Source organism: Rhinopithecus bieti, unplaced genomic scaffold (assembly GCF_001698545.2).
Source record: "Rhinopithecus bieti isolate Rb0 unplaced genomic scaffold, ASM169854v2 scaffold_78620, whole genome shotgun sequence".
NCBI classification, from domain to species: Eukaryota; Metazoa; Chordata; class Mammalia; order Primates; family Cercopithecidae; genus Rhinopithecus; species Rhinopithecus bieti.
In genome coordinates this window covers 722,156-740,513 of record NW_016829908.1, presented here as the reverse complement: position 1 = coordinate 740,513, position 18,358 = coordinate 722,156, and the positions used below count along the sequence as shown (strand labels likewise).

The window sequence follows — 18,358 nt, the reverse complement described above, 5'->3', positions numbered from 1 at the left end:
TCGCATCATTCTCCTGCCTCAGCCTCCAGAGTAGCTGGGACTACAGGCGCACGCCACCACGCTGGGCTAATTTTCTGTATTTTTAGTAGAGATGGGGTTTCACCGTGGTCTCGATCTCCTGACCTTGTGATCTGCCTGCCTTGGCCTCCCAAAGTGCTGGGATTACAGGCGTGAGCCACCGCGCTGGGCCAACATTTTTCAAATGTTCACCAAAACTGACTGCTCCCCTCCCATCACCTAAATAGTTGTTGTCAAGGTGAAAGCATGACTACCTTCTTGTCAGATTTTTGTTTGTTTGGCTGGTTGGTTTGCAAGAATAAAATTGTACTGTCTGCTTAAAGTTTTTCAAGATTTTTTTCAACTAACCCTCAGCATCACCATTAAAGTTAGAGAGAGAGGAAGGATGGAATAAATAAAAAATCCACTAGTTTTCTCCTTGAATTGCTCCTTCTTCTCTCTCACCCCTTCCAACCCCCTCCCACCTCCGTCTCTCCTTTAATTGGCTTTAGTGTTTGGCTGTATATTTAATAATTAATACTATGGGCCATTTGCATTCTTCATGCTTATATTCATGGGGCAGAGATCCAGGTTTTGGGGGGGTCTGAAACTTACCTAATTTGAGGGTCCATCTTAGAATAAAAAATTATTAACACAAAATTGGATATAGGACTGTAAAAGGTGCCCATACAAGTTGGGGGTTGAGGCTTTCTAAAATTTAAGCTTCATTAGTTTCAAAGTAAGTCACCTCTGGTCATATAATGTGGATACCTACATGTGTGGGCTAGGGAGCGTCTTACTATCATTTGTTTCATTACAAAGACGGATTTTATTAAAGCACTCTTCCATATCCTTTCTTTTCAACAAACATTATAGAAATCATTCCAAGATAACTGGTATAGCTCAATTCATTTTTTAAAATGACTGCATAACCTTCAATGATTTAGATGTACTACAAGTTATCTGACCTTCTTTCTTATATATACATATTCCCTTTGTTTCTAATTTTGGGATTTTAGAGGGGAATGGTATTTTTTGTCACTACTAAAATGCTTTTATGGTATTTTAAAACTCTCTTTGGGTTTTTTTCATAAATTGCATTAAATGTATTAATTTTGGGGAAAGTAGCAGCTTTATGATGTTAAATCTTTCTATCCAAGAACAAAGTATATGTTTTCTATTTGGTCATAATTCCATCCATAGGGAATTTGCAACCTAATAAGGAAAATAAGGCTTGTACACAAATAGCCATGATGTAAGAAAATGGAAAGTACAAATTGTAAGGCATGAAATTGGCCGGGGTGGGGCAGGAGTACTCCAGAGGCCAGATCTAATCTGTGCAGGATTTTAACACAAGCGAAATGGAGGAGTGGGGAGGTTCAAGGGATGGGGATCTGGGAAAAGCAAGCTCAACCAGGCAACAGGGATATTCAAGAAACAGTAACTAAGCAGTTCAGAGGAGCTGGAACACAGAGTACGTACAGTGAAGAAACAGGAGATGCGGCTAGGAGGGTAGGCTGGAGCTCATCACAGCTAAGAATGCCAGGACAGGAGAGTTTATCCTCATTTCAGCAGGGCAATGGGAGAAACAGCCAGTTTGCGGCCAAGAACAAGACAAGCAAGATGAGAACCCTATTTTAGGATCACTCAGGTGTGGGTAAGGCAGCCTGGGAGGAGAAGGGCCGAGCTCAGTTAGAGAACTATTAAAATGAAAGGTCCACAGGAAAAGACGTGAGACCTGAGTCAGAGGGAAGGAAGTGAGAGGAGAGAGGAAAGACAGATATAATTAATACATCCTGTGGCACCAGTAGAAGTGATCCAAATACTCACTAGGTTAGGGAGGAAAACAAAGTAATGTTTCTAGCCTTGAGCCTGGGTGCTCAGTAGGATGGCAATGCGGTAACACACACAAAGCAGAGGACCATGCTTGGGTAAAAGATGATCAGTTTATTTTCAGATATGTTGCATTTAACATGGAAACAGAATATCCAAATAGCCATATTCTAGACTAGGGCCCCAAATGTGAGGGCTTCCCTTATCGTACTAAGGATAGAGATAAATTGTATTACTCCTCTGGGGAAACCCAACAGATGAATTCATGTTCCAAGAATGTTGAACCTACTCACATTGTACAGGCTTCTCATCTTTCAGAAAAGTTAACGACTTCTAGACTCCTTATCCTACTCTTCTTTAATATCTCCTTATAGCACAACCCAGCTTGGAGATAGCCTTTGCCTACATTTTGAGCGGTCAAGACATTAATCAAAAGTTTTGTAATGATGCCATGGGGAAAAAAATTCAGTCAACTTTTAGAACTAAGTAAATTCAGCCATATTTCAAAATAAAATTTATACAATCAAAATATTATAAGGCGGCTGGGCATGGTTGCTCATGCATGTAATCCCAGCACTTTGGGAGGCCAAGGCAGGAGGATCACTTGAGCTCAGGAGTTCAAGATCAGCCTGGGCAACATGGTGAAATCCTGTTTTAAAAAAAAAAAAATTAGCCAGGCATGGTGGCATACACCTGTAATTCTAGTTACTTGGGAAGCTGAGGTAGGAGGATGGCTTGAGCCTGGGGAGGCAGAGGTTGCAGTGATCCAAGATTGTGCTACTGCATTCCAGCCTGGAGAAAAGAGCTAGACGCTGCCTCAAAATAAATAAATAAATGGTACAAATTCAGTTTTATTTTAAATAAAACCTGATTTCTAAAATAAAAGTAACATAATTTTACTACCCTACTTAGATTTTCTTATAAACTTAAGGTGCAAAGTGATTGTCAATAAATATTTGATGACAGAATATATATAGACATGTCATTTTCCCAAAATAAAATTTTGGTGACTCCTGATTCAAAGGAAATAACCAAGGCTGAAAGGACAAAACTGACCACTCTGGAAAACTCCAGAATGCTTTTATTTAGCACCCACTCAATTTGCAATACATGAGTGTGATGGGGAAAAAATTAATCAACATGAAATTATGTTTTGTAAAAAAAATTTAAATGTACAAACCTCATAATGTTCATATTCATCCACATCAAACGTCTCAAAGTCAAAAAATCCATGTTGTAATCCCTAAAAGCAGAATGTGAATTAGTTTTCCATGCTAAATTGATAAACTCTACTCATCATTTCTGGAACTCCTACTTACAGAAATGATCCTCACTAATCTGAAGAGATCGCTTAAACCTTTGATTTTAATGTATATCTAGAAATCTTTTATAACACTGGTTATACTGCATTAAGACTGTCTTAGAAGTGGAACCAAAAAAACACTTAGAATAACATGAAAAAAGCCCCACAAAAGATGCCTTGATTTATAATTTACATCAGTTTTGCATGTAAAATTATATGTATAAAAAATGAAATAAAACAAATTCATATTTAGAAACTGTTGCGAACTAGACGTAACTATGACAGAATATATCATAGTGATTAACTTCTTTGTTAGGAGAAGAAAAATCAATTATTCTTATGAGTTTCTGTTTTCCTTTTATCATAATGAGATATTTAGCCCCCCAAAAATCCTGCATTTTTTACCTTTTTTTTCTTCCAACCCCTAAAACTCTTAATATTTCTACTTAATAGGCCCTTATTTGTAACTAAAACTCTACCTTAGGAGAATCTGNTTTTTTGTCACTACTAAAAATGCTTTTATGGTATTTTTAAAAACTCTCTTTGGGTTTTTTTCATAAATTGCATTAAATGTATTAATTTTGGGGAAAGTAGCAGCTTTATGATGTTAAATCTTTCTATCCAAGAACAAAGTATATGTTTTTCTATTTGGTCATAATTCCATCCATAGGGAATTTGCAACCTAATAAGGAAAATAAGGCTTGTACACAAATAGCCATGATGTAAGAAAAATGGAAAGTACAAATTGTAAGGCATGAAATTGGCCGGGGGTGGGGCAGGAGTACTCCAGAGGCCAGATCTAATCTGTGCAGGATTTTAACACAAGCGAAATGGAGGAGTGGGGAGGTTCAAGGGATGGGGATCTGGGAAAAAGCAAGCTCAACCAGGCAACAGGGATATTCAAGAAACAGTAACTAAGCAGTTCAGAGGAGCTGGAACACAGAGTACGTACAGTGAAGAAACAGGAGATGCGGCTAGGAGGGTAGGCTGGAGCTCATCACAGCTAAGAATGCCAGGACAGGAGAGTTTATCCTCATTTCAGCAGGGCAATGGGAGAAACAGCCAGTTTGCGGCCAAGAACAAGACAAGCAAGATGAGAACCCTATTTTAGGATCACTCAGGTGTGGGTAAGGCAGCCTGGGAGGAGAAGGGCCGAGCTCAGTTAGAGAACTATTAAAATGAAAGGTCCACAGGAAAAGACGTGAGACCTGAGTCAGAGGGAAGGAAGTGAGAGGAGAGAGGAAAGACAGATATAATTAATACATCCTGTGGCACCAGTAGAAGTGATCCAAATACTCACTAGGTTAGGGAGGAAAACAAAGTAATGTTTCTAGCCTTGAGCCTGGGTGCTCAGTAGGATGGCAATGCGGTAACACACACAAAGCAGAGGACCATGCTTGGGTAAAAGATGATCAGTTTATTTTCAGATATGTTGCATTTAACATGGAAACAGAATATCCAAATAGCCATATTCTAGACTAGGGCCCCAAATGTGAGGGCTTCCCTTATCGTACTAAGGATAGAGATAAATTGTATTACTCCTCTGGGGAAACCCAACAGATGAATTCATGTTCCAAGAATGTTGAACCTACTCACATTGTACAGGCTTCTCATCTTTCAGAAAAAGTTAACGACTTCTAGACTCCTTATCCTACTCTTCTTTAATATCTCCTTATAGCACAACCCAGCTTGGAGATAGCCTTTGCCTACATTTTGAGCGGTCAAGACATTAATCAAAAGTTTTGTAATGATGCCATGGGGGAAAAAAATTCAGTCAACTTTTAGAACTAAGTAAATTCAGCCATATTTCAAAATAAAATTTATACAATCAAAAATATTATAAGGCGGCTGGGCATGGTTGCTCATGCATGTAATCCCAGCACTTTGGGAGGCCAAGGCAGGAGGATCACTTGAGCTCAGGAGTTCAAGATCAGCCTGGGCAACATGGTGAAATCCTGTTTTAAAAAAAAAAAAATTAGCCAGGCATGGTGGCATACACCTGTAATTCTAGTTACTTGGGAAGCTGAGGTAGGAGGATGGCTTGAGCCTGGGGAGGCAGAGGTTGCAGTGATCCAAGATTGTGCTACTGCATTCCAGCCTGGAGAAAAGAGCTAGACGCTGCCTCAAAAATAAATAAATAAATGGTACAAATTCAGTTTTATTTTAAATAAAACCTGATTTCTAAAATAAAAGTAACATAATTTTACTACCCTACTTAGATTTTTCTTATAAACTTAAGGTGCAAAGTGATTGTCAATAAATATTTGATGACAGAATATATATAGACATGTCATTTTCCCAAAATAAAATTTTGGTGACTCCTGATTCAAAGGAAATAACCAAGGCTGAAAGGACAAAACTGACCACTCTGGAAAACTCCAGAATGCTTTTATTTAGCACCCACTCAATTTGCAATACATGAGTGTGATGGGGGAAAAAATTAATCAACATGAAATTATGTTTTGTAAAAAAAATTTAAATGTACAAACCTCATAATGTTCATATTCATCCACATCAAACGTCTCAAAGTCAAAAAATCCATGTTGTAATCCCTAAAAGCAGAATGTGAATTAGTTTTTCCATGCTAAATTGATAAACTCTACTCATCATTTCTGGAACTCCTACTTACAGAAATGATCCTCACTAATCTGAAGAGATCGCTTAAACCTTTGATTTTTAATGTATATCTAGAAATCTTTTTATAACACTGGTTATACTGCATTAAGACTGTCTTAGAAGTGGAACCAAAAAAACACTTAGAATAACATGAAAAAAGCCCCACAAAAGATGCCTTGATTTATAATTTACATCAGTTTTGCATGTAAAATTATATGTATAAAAAATGAAATAAAACAAATTCATATTTAGAAACTGTTGCGAACTAGACGTAACTATGACAGAATATATCATAGTGATTAACTTCTTTGTTAGGAGAAGAAAAATCAATTATTCTTATGAGTTTCTGTTTTCCTTTTATCATAATGAGATATTTAGCCCCCCAAAAATCCTGCATTTTTTACCTTTTTTTTCTTCCAACCCCTAAAACTCTTAATATTTCTACTTAATAGGCCCTTATTTGTAACTAAAACTCTACCTTAGGAGAATCTGTTTCATGATGATAGTTTCTGACAAAGTAGGATTATACTTGACTGCTCTTACAATTAAAAAAAAAAAAAAAAAAACTGATACTTTTATCACAAAGAAAACTTCATACTCCCTTTTGTAACTAATGACTTAGAACTTTTAAAACTATCCAGCTAGCTCAGATCTAATATTTTAAAGAAAACAGAGAGTCTTTTATTTTATAAATCATGAAGCTATACGGATTACAACAGAATACAAAACCACAGGTACATTTAAAAGTTACATGATCAAGTCATTAAAATAGAAAAGAAACTAGCAAGCCAAGCTCCAGTACATCTATCAGTGTTTTTTCAAAACACAGAACATGCACCATCTGCATCAGAAACACTTAGCGTAATTCATATTAAAGAAGCCGACTCCTGGGCCCCACCCCAGAACTATTAAATCAGATTCTCTGTAGTTGGGGCCCAGGATCACCTATTCAGCATAGCTTCCCAGGTGATTCTTATAAACGCAAAATTCTGATAATACTGGTTTAAACAATCCCCACAGAACAAGCAGAACAAATTATTTAAATTAGTCCAGTCTTAAAAAAAAAAAAAAAAAAAAACTGAGTTCATCCATATGCACCTTTCCAGACATAAAAGTGAGAAAAATATACACTCTGAAGTTTTCTCTGTATTTCCAAAGTGTTTGCTTATATCCATGTATACTAGTTCACATAACATGGAATATAAACTATACTTATGACAATGCCAATACATCAAAATCAGAGAAATGTATTCCCTAAAAAGGCAAAAATGTCGCCATACTCTGTATAGGTTCTTAGAAGGGTACTACTCGTTGCCACGCAAAAATAGCCCAGAACATGGTGCCTTATGTAAGCGAACGAACGTACGGGAAATGTCTCAGGTGCTTAAAGACATGCTGCACAATCTGTGAGATCCTCCAAAATGTCATCTGTCTTTGAGTTAACCCCAACATTTGATGAAACAAGTTTACATACCTTTCCTCTACAACAGGAGGGATGGCACAACTTTCTATACTGAGTTACTAATTACCATAATTACAGGTAGCGATATTCCAGTCTGAACTCTTTCTAAATTTTTTAAGTAGTATAAAACAAATAGCCTGTACCAGATGGTACAAAATAATAATAGTGATGATAAATAAATTATTTTTTCCCTCGGGCATATTTTCCAAATGCTATAATCAATGGTTATATGTTGGGTAATGTCTCCATAGAAGTTCTTAACTGGTATTACTGTAAATGCATTTTGGCAATATTGTTGCAAGAGTGAGCTAGAGTATCTCTGTAGTTGTTTAAGTGGAAAGAAAAATATTTGAAAACTATTTTAAAGTTTGATAGGGTTTAAATTCATTTTAAATGAAACAGAAACAACCATGTATAAAATGGGTAGCACATTTATCACACCAATTTTCTCAACTCAAAACACAGCAAAATCAGTTTTATATTACATCTGAGAAATGAACTAGAATTGCTACTGATAATATATTTATAGTCCATGTAACATCATTATGCATGTCCTATGATCAACAGGTTATGTAATATATACATTTCTGACTGATAATAAATCATGGTTATATGTTTGAGATGGAATTATGTACTTTGAGCCCTCATTAGAATTTACAGTATAGCTTGTATAACTTCTCAGTTTGTGAATTAATGTTTCTAAAACATGTTCCGAGAGCTCTCAGAAATCTTCTAGTTTAACTTCTCCATTATATACAGAAATAATTAAATAACTATGACTTGGTTCTCAAACTTTGGAGTGTATCAAATCACCTGGAGAGATTCTTCAAATACAGACCGCAGGGCTCTACCCCCAGAGTTTCTGTTTTAATGGGTTTGTGGTGGGATCAAGCAGCATAGGAGAACAGTGGCTTAAATAACGTCCTGACTCTCCCACACCAAGATCAAGCCTGACAATAAAGCTAAGCATGTGACAAAGCAATGTCACAGGCACTGCAGCTGATAGTGGCGATAAATCTGCCCTGGAACACAAACAGTTTAAATGACAAAGAAAGGCCCCTTCCACTCCCTCCTCCCAGCTTTTCCTGGTGTTTGTATTTTACAAATCAATCATCCTTCAGGAAGTGAAAAGCCTTCTACTTACTGGTTCCCCTTTCTTCCCTCCAATAACAAATAAGGATGTTGAGATTATTCCTTTCTCATATTTTTTCTAAACTACTGTGTCAAATACAGCAAGGAGAATTGTTATTACCTTTCTGATTCCCTGCAAACAGTCGAGAATGGTGAGATTGTAAGTGCAATTTCCAAAGGAAGCATCCCTATAAACATAAATAAACTCAACATTAAAAACTTGCATTTAGAACATTCAAATAATAAAATATAACACCAAAGTCAGCTGGAGATGTGCTTGTTTGGCTTCAGAGCTATCAACATGGTAAACTTATATAATACATTAGATCATACTAGGTAACTACCACACTTAACTGAAGCACTTCTGAAATTGCTTTAATCCAAGAGGCTGATTTAAGAGCCTGCATTCCTGAGTCTGACTGCCTTGATTCCACTTCCAATTTGGCCAGGTACTGTACAGGAACTTAAGCAAGTTACTTTACCTCTAGGCTGAATCTCAGTCTCCTCATCTGTGAAATGAAGTTAATGATAGTAGCTATCACTCATAGGACTGTTGTCAGATTACGTTTTTTAAAATATGTAAAGTCCTTCATATAGTGGCTGGTACATAGGAAGCATTTCATAAATATGATGACCATTATTATTATTATTACTAAGTGAATTGGACTGTTTGATTAAGTAAAACATTCATCATTGCAAGAGATATTCTGGCAGAGGAATAACCTCCTGTCAGGAACATGATAAAAACAAGCATAAAAAGATAGGAGAGACAATGTATGTAGGTCAACAGAACCTAGCAGGTGTTTGGATTAAATGCCATCCCTTACCTACAAATAAGAAAAGAAAAGAAAGAAAACAGGAAAATGTACTCAGGCTTCCAAACAGTCTCCTCCGAGTCACTGGGATCCATGAGAGCTTCTAGTGTACCATGAAGTACTCCTTCAAAAGGAGTGGGAACCTACTGTGGTGAAAATTGAGTGCCTCATACTTTATTTAAGTTTTTAGAGCAATTTAGCAGACCTGCTTTAGGCAACAGAAAACTAAAGTATCAAGTTCAGGTCAGTTAAGCAAGAACTGGCACCAGAGCTTTAACACTACAGTGTTCCAAGGTGTCCGAGGTAGGAAACTTGACCTCAAGGCTCCAGGGTCTCTGCCCAGCCTCCACTGCTGACCCAAGAAACAGAGCAGGCAGACACCTCTCCAGACAAAGTCAAAGGCACACACGGCAGCCATCAGGAAGGGGCCAGAAGACATTCCAAAGGCAGAATAGACCTTCAAGGGCTTTAAGGTATAATTAACATAAAACCAACTTTTATAACCATCCAAGGTCACTTGAACCTATTGCTGCTAAGCCATGAAGTAAAATGTAACTTCATCATCCCTGAGTTTCAGCATCCCGAAAGCCTAACATAAAACTAGGAAGTTAGCAAAGCAACTTAACAGAATGGTTAAGTCCTGAAACTTCAATTATTCCAAATATTTAGGTCTCATTTCAAAATGAGGGTTCTTTGTTCTTGTGTTTTTAAATATCATCTGAACTCACATGTCAGTGAAAATAAAATAGCCCCTTTCCAAATATCTTATAAAATGAAAACTCTATGTTAGAAAGCAAATTTTAATGGGCTATGCCAGAGAAAAGAGTGACTAGAGATCTAAGAAAAATATTAGTTTATATAAACAATCATAAATTCCTTTGCAGTCACTTGTCTTTGGGGTTCAGAATCTCTGTGCCATGGACGCTCAGCAACCTGAGGAAGCCTGCAAACCCACTTTCTCAGAATAATGTTTTTAATGCATAAACTAGGATTAACAGAAAACTATTTCATTTAAATTAAATCGGATATGTATTGTAAATATATGAAAATACAAATTTACAATACCCCAAAAGGTACTTTAAATTGAACTATGTCTATATAAGGCAAGATCTACTATATAACAAGATCTACTGGCAAGTCTGATAACTGCTACTATAATTTTAGAAAGGAATGAGCATAAATAATATTTTAAGAAATAATAACTGTAATGTGATATTAAATTGTCACTTATATGCTACTAATGCTACTACAGTTTATTTACAACATATATAATTGCATGTAACCTTATCATTGATAAGGTAAAGTCAGTAAAAATAAAGATATAATTTTTTTCTCATCTAAGTTCACTGACTCCCTGAATTCTCACCACAGACCCTAGACTAAAAACTACTGCTTTACGTTTTTTAAAAGGGGGTAAAATTTTCTTTATATTTAAGAAAAGTAAAACAATATTATGAGAAGTAGAGGTATCCCTTATTCTTTCAAGTATTATCTTCCCACCCCTAGACTCAGCTAAACAATGTCACTAATGTAAGTTACCAGAAAAAAGTTCCAGCCCTATTCTTTCTGAATGTCTGCAAAGTATGGTGAGGCTTTCATGATACCTCCTACCCCATCACAGCCACAATTGTTACCAGTGACAAAAAGGAGAACTCTGGTGACCTGGTGGTCAAATCTGCAGGCCTCCAAAGCTGGGAAGGAGAGTTAACATGCCATCTGATAGAACTAGGCAAGTCAGTCACTGCAGGCTGGAAAGGCACACAAGTTTACAAACTGAAATCTAATAATGAATGCAGTAGAATTCAGTCATATCCTCCAGATTGAGAAAAGGAGATGGCATGCCTTTTTTGAGCACCTACTATGTCAGGTAATTTAGATGCATTAGCACATTTAATCCTCATGACAGCCACGTAGTGCCAACAGGTTCCCAAAATCTGCCCCAAAGACTGGACAAGAAAGAAATGGCTTATTAGTGGCATGCGGCTCATACATAGTCACAGGAGAATACTATAACAGTGAAGGAACACAAAAACATGTTATATATTCTCTGGGGGAAGAAAGCGAGAGAAGGTAAAGATGGAAGATTGAACCCATGCATCTACCACATCTCACTAAAAGGGTATTCTTTTTTTTTCTTTGAGACGGGGTCTTACTCTGTCACCCAGGCTGGAGTGCAGTGGTACGATCTTGGCTCACTGCAGCCTCCACCTCCTGGGCTCAATTGATCCTCCAGCCTCAGCCCCTGAAGTAGCTGGGACTACAGACACAAGCCACCACGCCCAGCTAATTTTTGTATTTTTTTGTAGAGCCAGGGTTTCACCATTTTGCCCAGACTGGTCTTGAACTCCTGAGCTCAAGTGATACACCCACCTCTGTCTACCAAAGTGCTAGGATTATAGGCGTGAGCCACTGCACTTGACCAAAAGGTGAATTTTTAAAGGCTTTTGTTTTTTAAATGGAAACCAACAAAGACAAGGAGAATAAGAGAAGAGACAAAACAATAAAATCTTGAAAGCTAGAAATCATTTGGATGAGTGGTTAATAAGTTAGAAGACCAAGAAAACTGAATACTAAACTGATAATGAAAAAACTGAGAACCAGTTGGGCACAGTGGCTCATGCCTGTAATCCCAGCACTTTGGGAGGCCAAAGCAGGTGGATCACCTGAGGTTAGGAGTTTGAGACCAGCCTGGTCCAACACGGTGAAACCCTATCTCTACTAAAAACATAAAAATTAGTCAGGCATGGTGGCGGGCGCCTGTAATCCCAGCTACTCAGGAAGCTGAGGCAGGAGAATCGCTTGAACCTGTGAGGCAGAGGTTGCAGTGAGCCAAGATTGTGCCACTACACTCCAGCCTGGGCAACAGAACAAGACTCCATCTCCAAAAAAAAAAAAAAGAATAAAAACAAATAAACAAAAAACTGATAAACAACACAATTAATACCAGGGAAGTCTCAAAAGGCTTAGGAATTGGCAGCACTGCGTTCTCCTGGAAGTGAGGATAAAGGAAATGACTAAAATGAGATTGAAAGTCCATTTAAGAGGAAACATTGCCTCCCATTTTGTAAGTCAATTTTCCCTGTTGATTTTCCTCAACTCACCAATATAGTCAGGACCATCACAAAATAGAATGGTAGGCCCTAGGAGGCAGAAAGATACCTGCCCCACATGATGTTCAAACTTGGAACTGGAAGATCCCTTCTGAGGAATTGTTTTCACCTGCATTATAACATGAAATGGAGGTCAGGAGTTAGGAAAACAGCAGACTACTGGCCCCAAAAGTCCCCTCCTACTCTGAGGTTATACCACTATTCAACACCATCAATCATCTCTTTATCTCTCTTCTGGATCCTTTCCAACACAATTTAAACATTTTCAGATCCTTATTAGCTTTAAAAATAACAAGTCATCCAAAACTTTCCAAGCTCCACATCTTCCTTCAGCTTCCATCCAGTTTGGACTCCTCTTTAAAACAAGATTTCTCTAAAGAATTACTCATTTTCCTCTTTTTTTTTTTTTTGGAGACGAAGTCTCACTCTTGTAGCCCAGGTTGGAGTGCACTGGCACAATCTTAGCTCACTGCAACCTCCACCTCCTGGGTTCAAGCAATTGCCTCCTCCTGAGTAGCTGGCATTATAGGTGCCTGCCCCCATGCCCGGCTGATTTTTGTATATTTAGTAGAGATGGGGTCTGACCATGTTGGCCAGGCTGGTCTTGAACTCCTGACCTCAGGTGATCTGCCCACCTAGGCCTCCCAAAGTGCTGGGATTACAGGTGTGAGCCACCACGCCCAGCCTCATCTTCCTTTTCAAAGTGTACAATTCAGTGGGGTTTGATATATTCATAATGTTGTACAGCCATCACCAGTAATTCCAAAATATTTTTACCACCCCAAAGAGAAACTGTACTCATTTGCATCACTCCTCATTCTCCTTCCTCCAGCCTCTGGCGATTCACTAATTTATTTTCTGTCTGTCTGGATTTACTTATTTTCAACCCAGAGAACATTGTGCATGCATCATCTTACCTAATATGTCAGCAACAAGTAACTCCCTACTTTGCTCTCCTGTCTTGGTTCCTGGATTTTCCTTCTACCCTCTAAACACTACTTCCAACCTCCTTTGCAAAGTCATCCAACCTTCACTTCCCAGTCTTTAGAAGTCAAACCTTCTCAAGGTTCAACTCCAGACCAAAATTTTTCTCACTCCATACTCTCTCTAGACCAGGGCCTCTAAAACTTTAGTGTGCATTAGCATCACCTGGACAGTTCCACAAACACAGGCTGCTGGGCCCCACCTCAAGTTTCCAATTCAATAGACCAAAGGCAGGGCCTGAGAATTTGCATTTCTAACAAGTTTCCAGGTGGAGCTGAGGCTGCTGCTAGAAAGGCACATATTTTGAGAATCATTGCCCTAGATATCCACATAAATTACCATCTATCTACCAATGACCCTCAAATTCATCTCTCTAGCACAAACTCCTCTTAACGCTTCAAAAACAGCACAGCCAACCACCTACATGGCATTTCCATTCGGGTGTCTTAAAGATATCTCAAACTCACTATGTAAGAAGAACCTCTTGAATCTGTTCCCACCCCCCAAAAAAACAACGGCAACGGTAATCCAGTCTTGCAGCACCCCCTGCCTGGGTAAAAGTTCCCACAGTCACTCAAGCTACAGCCCAGAAGTTCCACCTTTCTCTTTCCCCTTATCCTATCCCTCACTACGCACCATTGGTTTTACCTCTTAAATATCTCTTGAATGCATTTCACTTGCCAATTCCATTGCCACTGACTTCCTACACCCACTCTTAGACTTTCTAATGGTTTTCTTCACTGAAGCCAGAGTGATATTTTTAAAAGGCAAATCTGATCTGGTCGCTCTTCAGCTATAACCCCTCACTGATTTCCCATTGCTCTCAAGGGAAAGTTCAAATCTTCACTGTGGCCACAAGGCCTGGGGGCATCTGGCCCCATCCTCCCTGAGCTCCCCAGGTAGCCACTGGGCCCTTCCCACAGAACCTGTGCATCTGCAAGTCACATGTTCTTCCCACTCACCCTCACCTTAGGTTACTCTCCTCAACCTTCAAACCACCACGCCCGGCCACAATTCTATCTTTCTAAATGTGACTTCTGGCATACTAGTCGACTTAACCATACAGCTATTATACAGTGATTATAAAAATCCACAACTATGACCATAGGAGGAATCTGCAGTCAATAAATAGTTCTCGAATGAAAAACTAAATGAATGAATGAATATTTAAATAGAAGGAGCAATTGGGACTTGTTGTTTATTTTGTGTTTAGTGTTTATTTTGCAGAAAAACAGCAAGAAAAAAATTAAGTTTAAGAAAACTAGAATCAACATCCACAATTAAATGTTAAAAGAAAGAGCTTGTTTCATTGGTGTCTCAGCACTGTCTTATACAGGCTCTCAAGAGTCAACTGTTAAATATTCAGAAATTTTGAGAGCCCAAATCAGCAGTAGTAAAAGTATTTGTATCATGGAAATCAGCAGATACTTTTTATTTATAGAGCCAGTTTACCAACATACCACTGCTTGTAACCTGAGAATCTACGAAATCACTCAGAATGAAACAACCTTACAAATATTAATAATGGGAGATGAAACCAGAGATGAAAGAACATATTTAAACAAAATAAGAAAGCAGTTCTTATTATGAATAATGAAGTTACTCAAAGAAGAAAGAATGGAGAACAAAAGCACAGTGTCTACAATGTGGAGACTACATTAAAAAATACAAAAAGAGCTGATAGAAAAGGGACTAAGAAATTTTGGAAATGACTGTGATCTACAATTATCTTAAGTCCATGATTCTCTAAATTCTCTGGGTAACAAGTAGTAAGGAGGTATGCAAAAATTGCAGAGCAATGGGTTGGAAAGGATCATGAAGGTCATCTAAGCACCCTTATAAGCACTGAACTGAATCCTATCCTCACAACTTCCACAGGATGATGAGCTTCTTAAGGACAGGAAACATGTCTTTTATGTCTGTTGGCCCAGAGTATAGTACAGTGTTGGGAAAATTGTTATATGTTATAGATGTTATAGATGTTACTGAATGAATTAATACAGGAATGAATAAATGATCATTACCAAGAGTTCATTAAACTTATGCCTGAACACCTCTGGTGGCTAAGAACTATTGACCTTTTAAAGCAAAAATGTGGCCAGGCGTGATGGTTCACACCTGTGATCTCTTTGGGAGGCCAAGGCAGGAGGATTGCTTGAGCCCAGTGGTTTGAGACTAGCCTGGACAATAGAGGGAGACCCCTTCTCTACAGGAAAAAAAAAAAAAAAAAAAGTTAATTAGACAGGAGTGGTGGCAAGCTACTCAGAAGGCTAAGGCAGGAGAATTGTTTGAATTCAGTTCAAGGCTGAAGTGAGCTATGATCTGGCCACTGTACTCCAGCCTGGCTAACAGAGTGAGACCCTATTTCTAAAAACAAATAAATAAAGCAGAAAGTATATAAAATAATTTTTAATTATGAGCTATGTACAGTAGCAAAAACACTCTAGATCATCACTGTCCAATGGAAATATAATGCCATCCTCAAAAGAGAGCCACATGTATAATTTTAATTTTTTTATAAGCATATTAAAATAAAGTTACAAGAAAAAAGTAAATTTTAGTAGTGTGTTTTGCTCATTCAATATATCTAGAATATTCTCATTTCAGCATTAATCAACATAATTATAAATAAGATATCTTACATATTTCTTTTATATTAAATATTTTTATTTTGAGAGACAGGGTCTCACTATGTTGTCCAGGCTAATCTCAAACTCCCGGCCTCGGCCTGGGACTACAGCTGTGAGTCACTACACCCCACCTTTTATACTACATCTTTGAAATCCAATTATGTATTTTAAATTTACAATCTATCTCAATTTGGACTAGACTGATTTCAAGTGCTCACTAACACATGTAGCTACTAGCTAACATACTAGACAGTTCAGCTGCAGACTATATTGTACGTGTACTTCAGAACCAGACAATGCCCAAAATACTTTATACAACTGTCCAAAGTACATCCTAGTTTTCAGCCTCTGAACAAACCTACGACATATATGCACCAGCTACAATAAAAGAAAGAGCTTATAACATTGAGACCTACAAGACGAAACTGTACTGAGAATTAGTAGGGAGGACAAAACCATCTCCCATTCATGAAAGAGCAAAACCACATGCCTCAGGAGGCAGGGTCCAAAATTGAACGTGACCTGTACCAAAAAAAAAAAAAAAAAAAAAAAAAAACAGAATCTCAGCTTTGCAGATTTAACATAAGGCTACACATGAATCATTTTGCTCATCTAAAGAAACAGAGATATGTGAAAATTCAATTCTAAGTCATGGCTTAAAGGATCACCTGAAATCAGCAGAATAAAATCTGTCTAGCACTAGCAATAACACCAGAAAAATAGACCAAGACCTGTACTCTGGGCATTTTATCAACATCTGACTGGCACCCATTTAACCACTAATTTTTCTATTCTTTTTTTTTTTTTTTTTTTAATTTCAGAGACAGGGGCTCATTCTGTCACAGCGGCACAATCATAACTCACTGTAGCCTCAAATTGCCGGGCTCAAGCAATCCTCCCACCTAAACCTCCCAAGCAGCTAGGACTACAGAGGGGTGCCACTACCCCTGACTAATTTTTATTTGTATTTTTTTGTAGAGACCAGGTCTTACTATGTTACTTAGACTGGTCTCATGGGTTCGCTTAACTCATGGGTTCAAGCAATCCTCTTGCCTCAGCCTCCTAAAGCACTGGGATTACAGGAATGAGCCACTCATATGGTCAATAATTTTTCTTTAAAATAAAACAATGGCAAATTGGTTTTAACCCAGGTATTTAAGAGCTTTTCATAATATTCAACAAAATAATAACTATTACTATGTTCATTAAGGTAAATGACTGCAATCTTATTCAAACCCATCTTTATCACCTAAGGCTACTGGAAATATACCATAAAGAGTACAAAAACTTTGGCACCAACCCTACTTCACTAAGTTTGGTAAAACTGATCTGGAACCCTAAAGGTAGGAATAAAAATTTTTTAAAAAGTAGTCTGAGCGAATTTTCACAACACAAATCACTGAAGCACCTTCTTGTTCCAGCAGACAAAAAACAGAATAAATATAACTCACCTCCATGTGAGTACTTAATGGGTCATGGAGACACCTACACTTGTTTCTCTTCTCAGATCCTGTATAGCAGCGCTTACTTAGCACTTTAACAAGAAAACTCTGACAAAGAGTCTTTTTCAAGGGGGTACGACTTATTCAAAATATGCCGCAGCTGGTAAGAATGGATTCAACAGTTTGGACTGGAAAAGACATCGATTTTCAACACTCAGAAAATTGGCACATCCTCACTAGTCAAAACTAATGCGAATTAGCTTCCAGCACACCAAGCACCAAAAGCAAAAGTTTATTAAAGATCCACGGGGCAGAAATGACCCCAAAGATCAAGACTGAGAAACAGCAAGGAAAAGTTGAGAGTGAAAGGAACATCTTAAAACAGGATAAAATATTGTTTCCATAGTTTGGATACTCAAGAGGAAAGCAGGAAAGAGGTAAAGAGAACTTTCCCTTCGAAGTACAGTTAATTGCTAAACAAACTTCGACAAAAATCACAATATCATATTTAAGCTAATAAAAATCTGGTTCAATGTTTTATTTAAGGAAATATATTTTATGATTACATCTAACATCTGCCAGCACATGTTTATGAAAAAGGAGGCAGCCTGATGCAAAGTCCTAAGTGGTTGACCTTTTTGAGCCTTTGTTTAAAGACCTACAAGTTCTGGCATGCCCAGAAGATCTCAAATAATTACCTTTGAGATTTCCCATTAAGACTCAGCCACAGAGCTCAGCAACTGGAATATCACTAAGGGTCATCCCCCAAAACACAACAAACACCTCCCTCAACACAAACACTATGCATCCATTTTAATGACAGATGTCATTAAAGGATTGCCAGTGGGAGGTGTGTGAATCCTCTGTTAGAGAAGATTGTCTGGCTTCACAACTGCAAGAAAACGTGCATATTCCTGTTCACATTAAATAAAATACCATGATTTGATAAGCCATCTATTTCCAAGACTCTCAGGAAACAGCACCAAAAAAAAAAAAAAAAAAAAGTTCCACAAAATGCTAGCATATTATTCTAAT

The 18,358-nt window shown here is 37.8% G+C and overlaps 1 protein-coding gene across 1 annotated transcript in view; it reads right to left on the bottom strand.

Moving 5' to 3' along the window:
- CDC14A (cell division cycle 14A) overlaps positions 1 to 18,358 on the bottom strand; it is a 155,795-nt gene that overhangs the window by 57,276 nt on the left and 80,161 nt on the right. Inside the window, 2 exon segments of the mRNA XM_017865166.1 lie at positions 5,619 to 5,685; positions 8,464 to 8,530. Of these exon segments, the coding sequence (XP_017720655.1) occupies positions 5,619 to 5,685; positions 8,464 to 8,530 (134 nt within the window).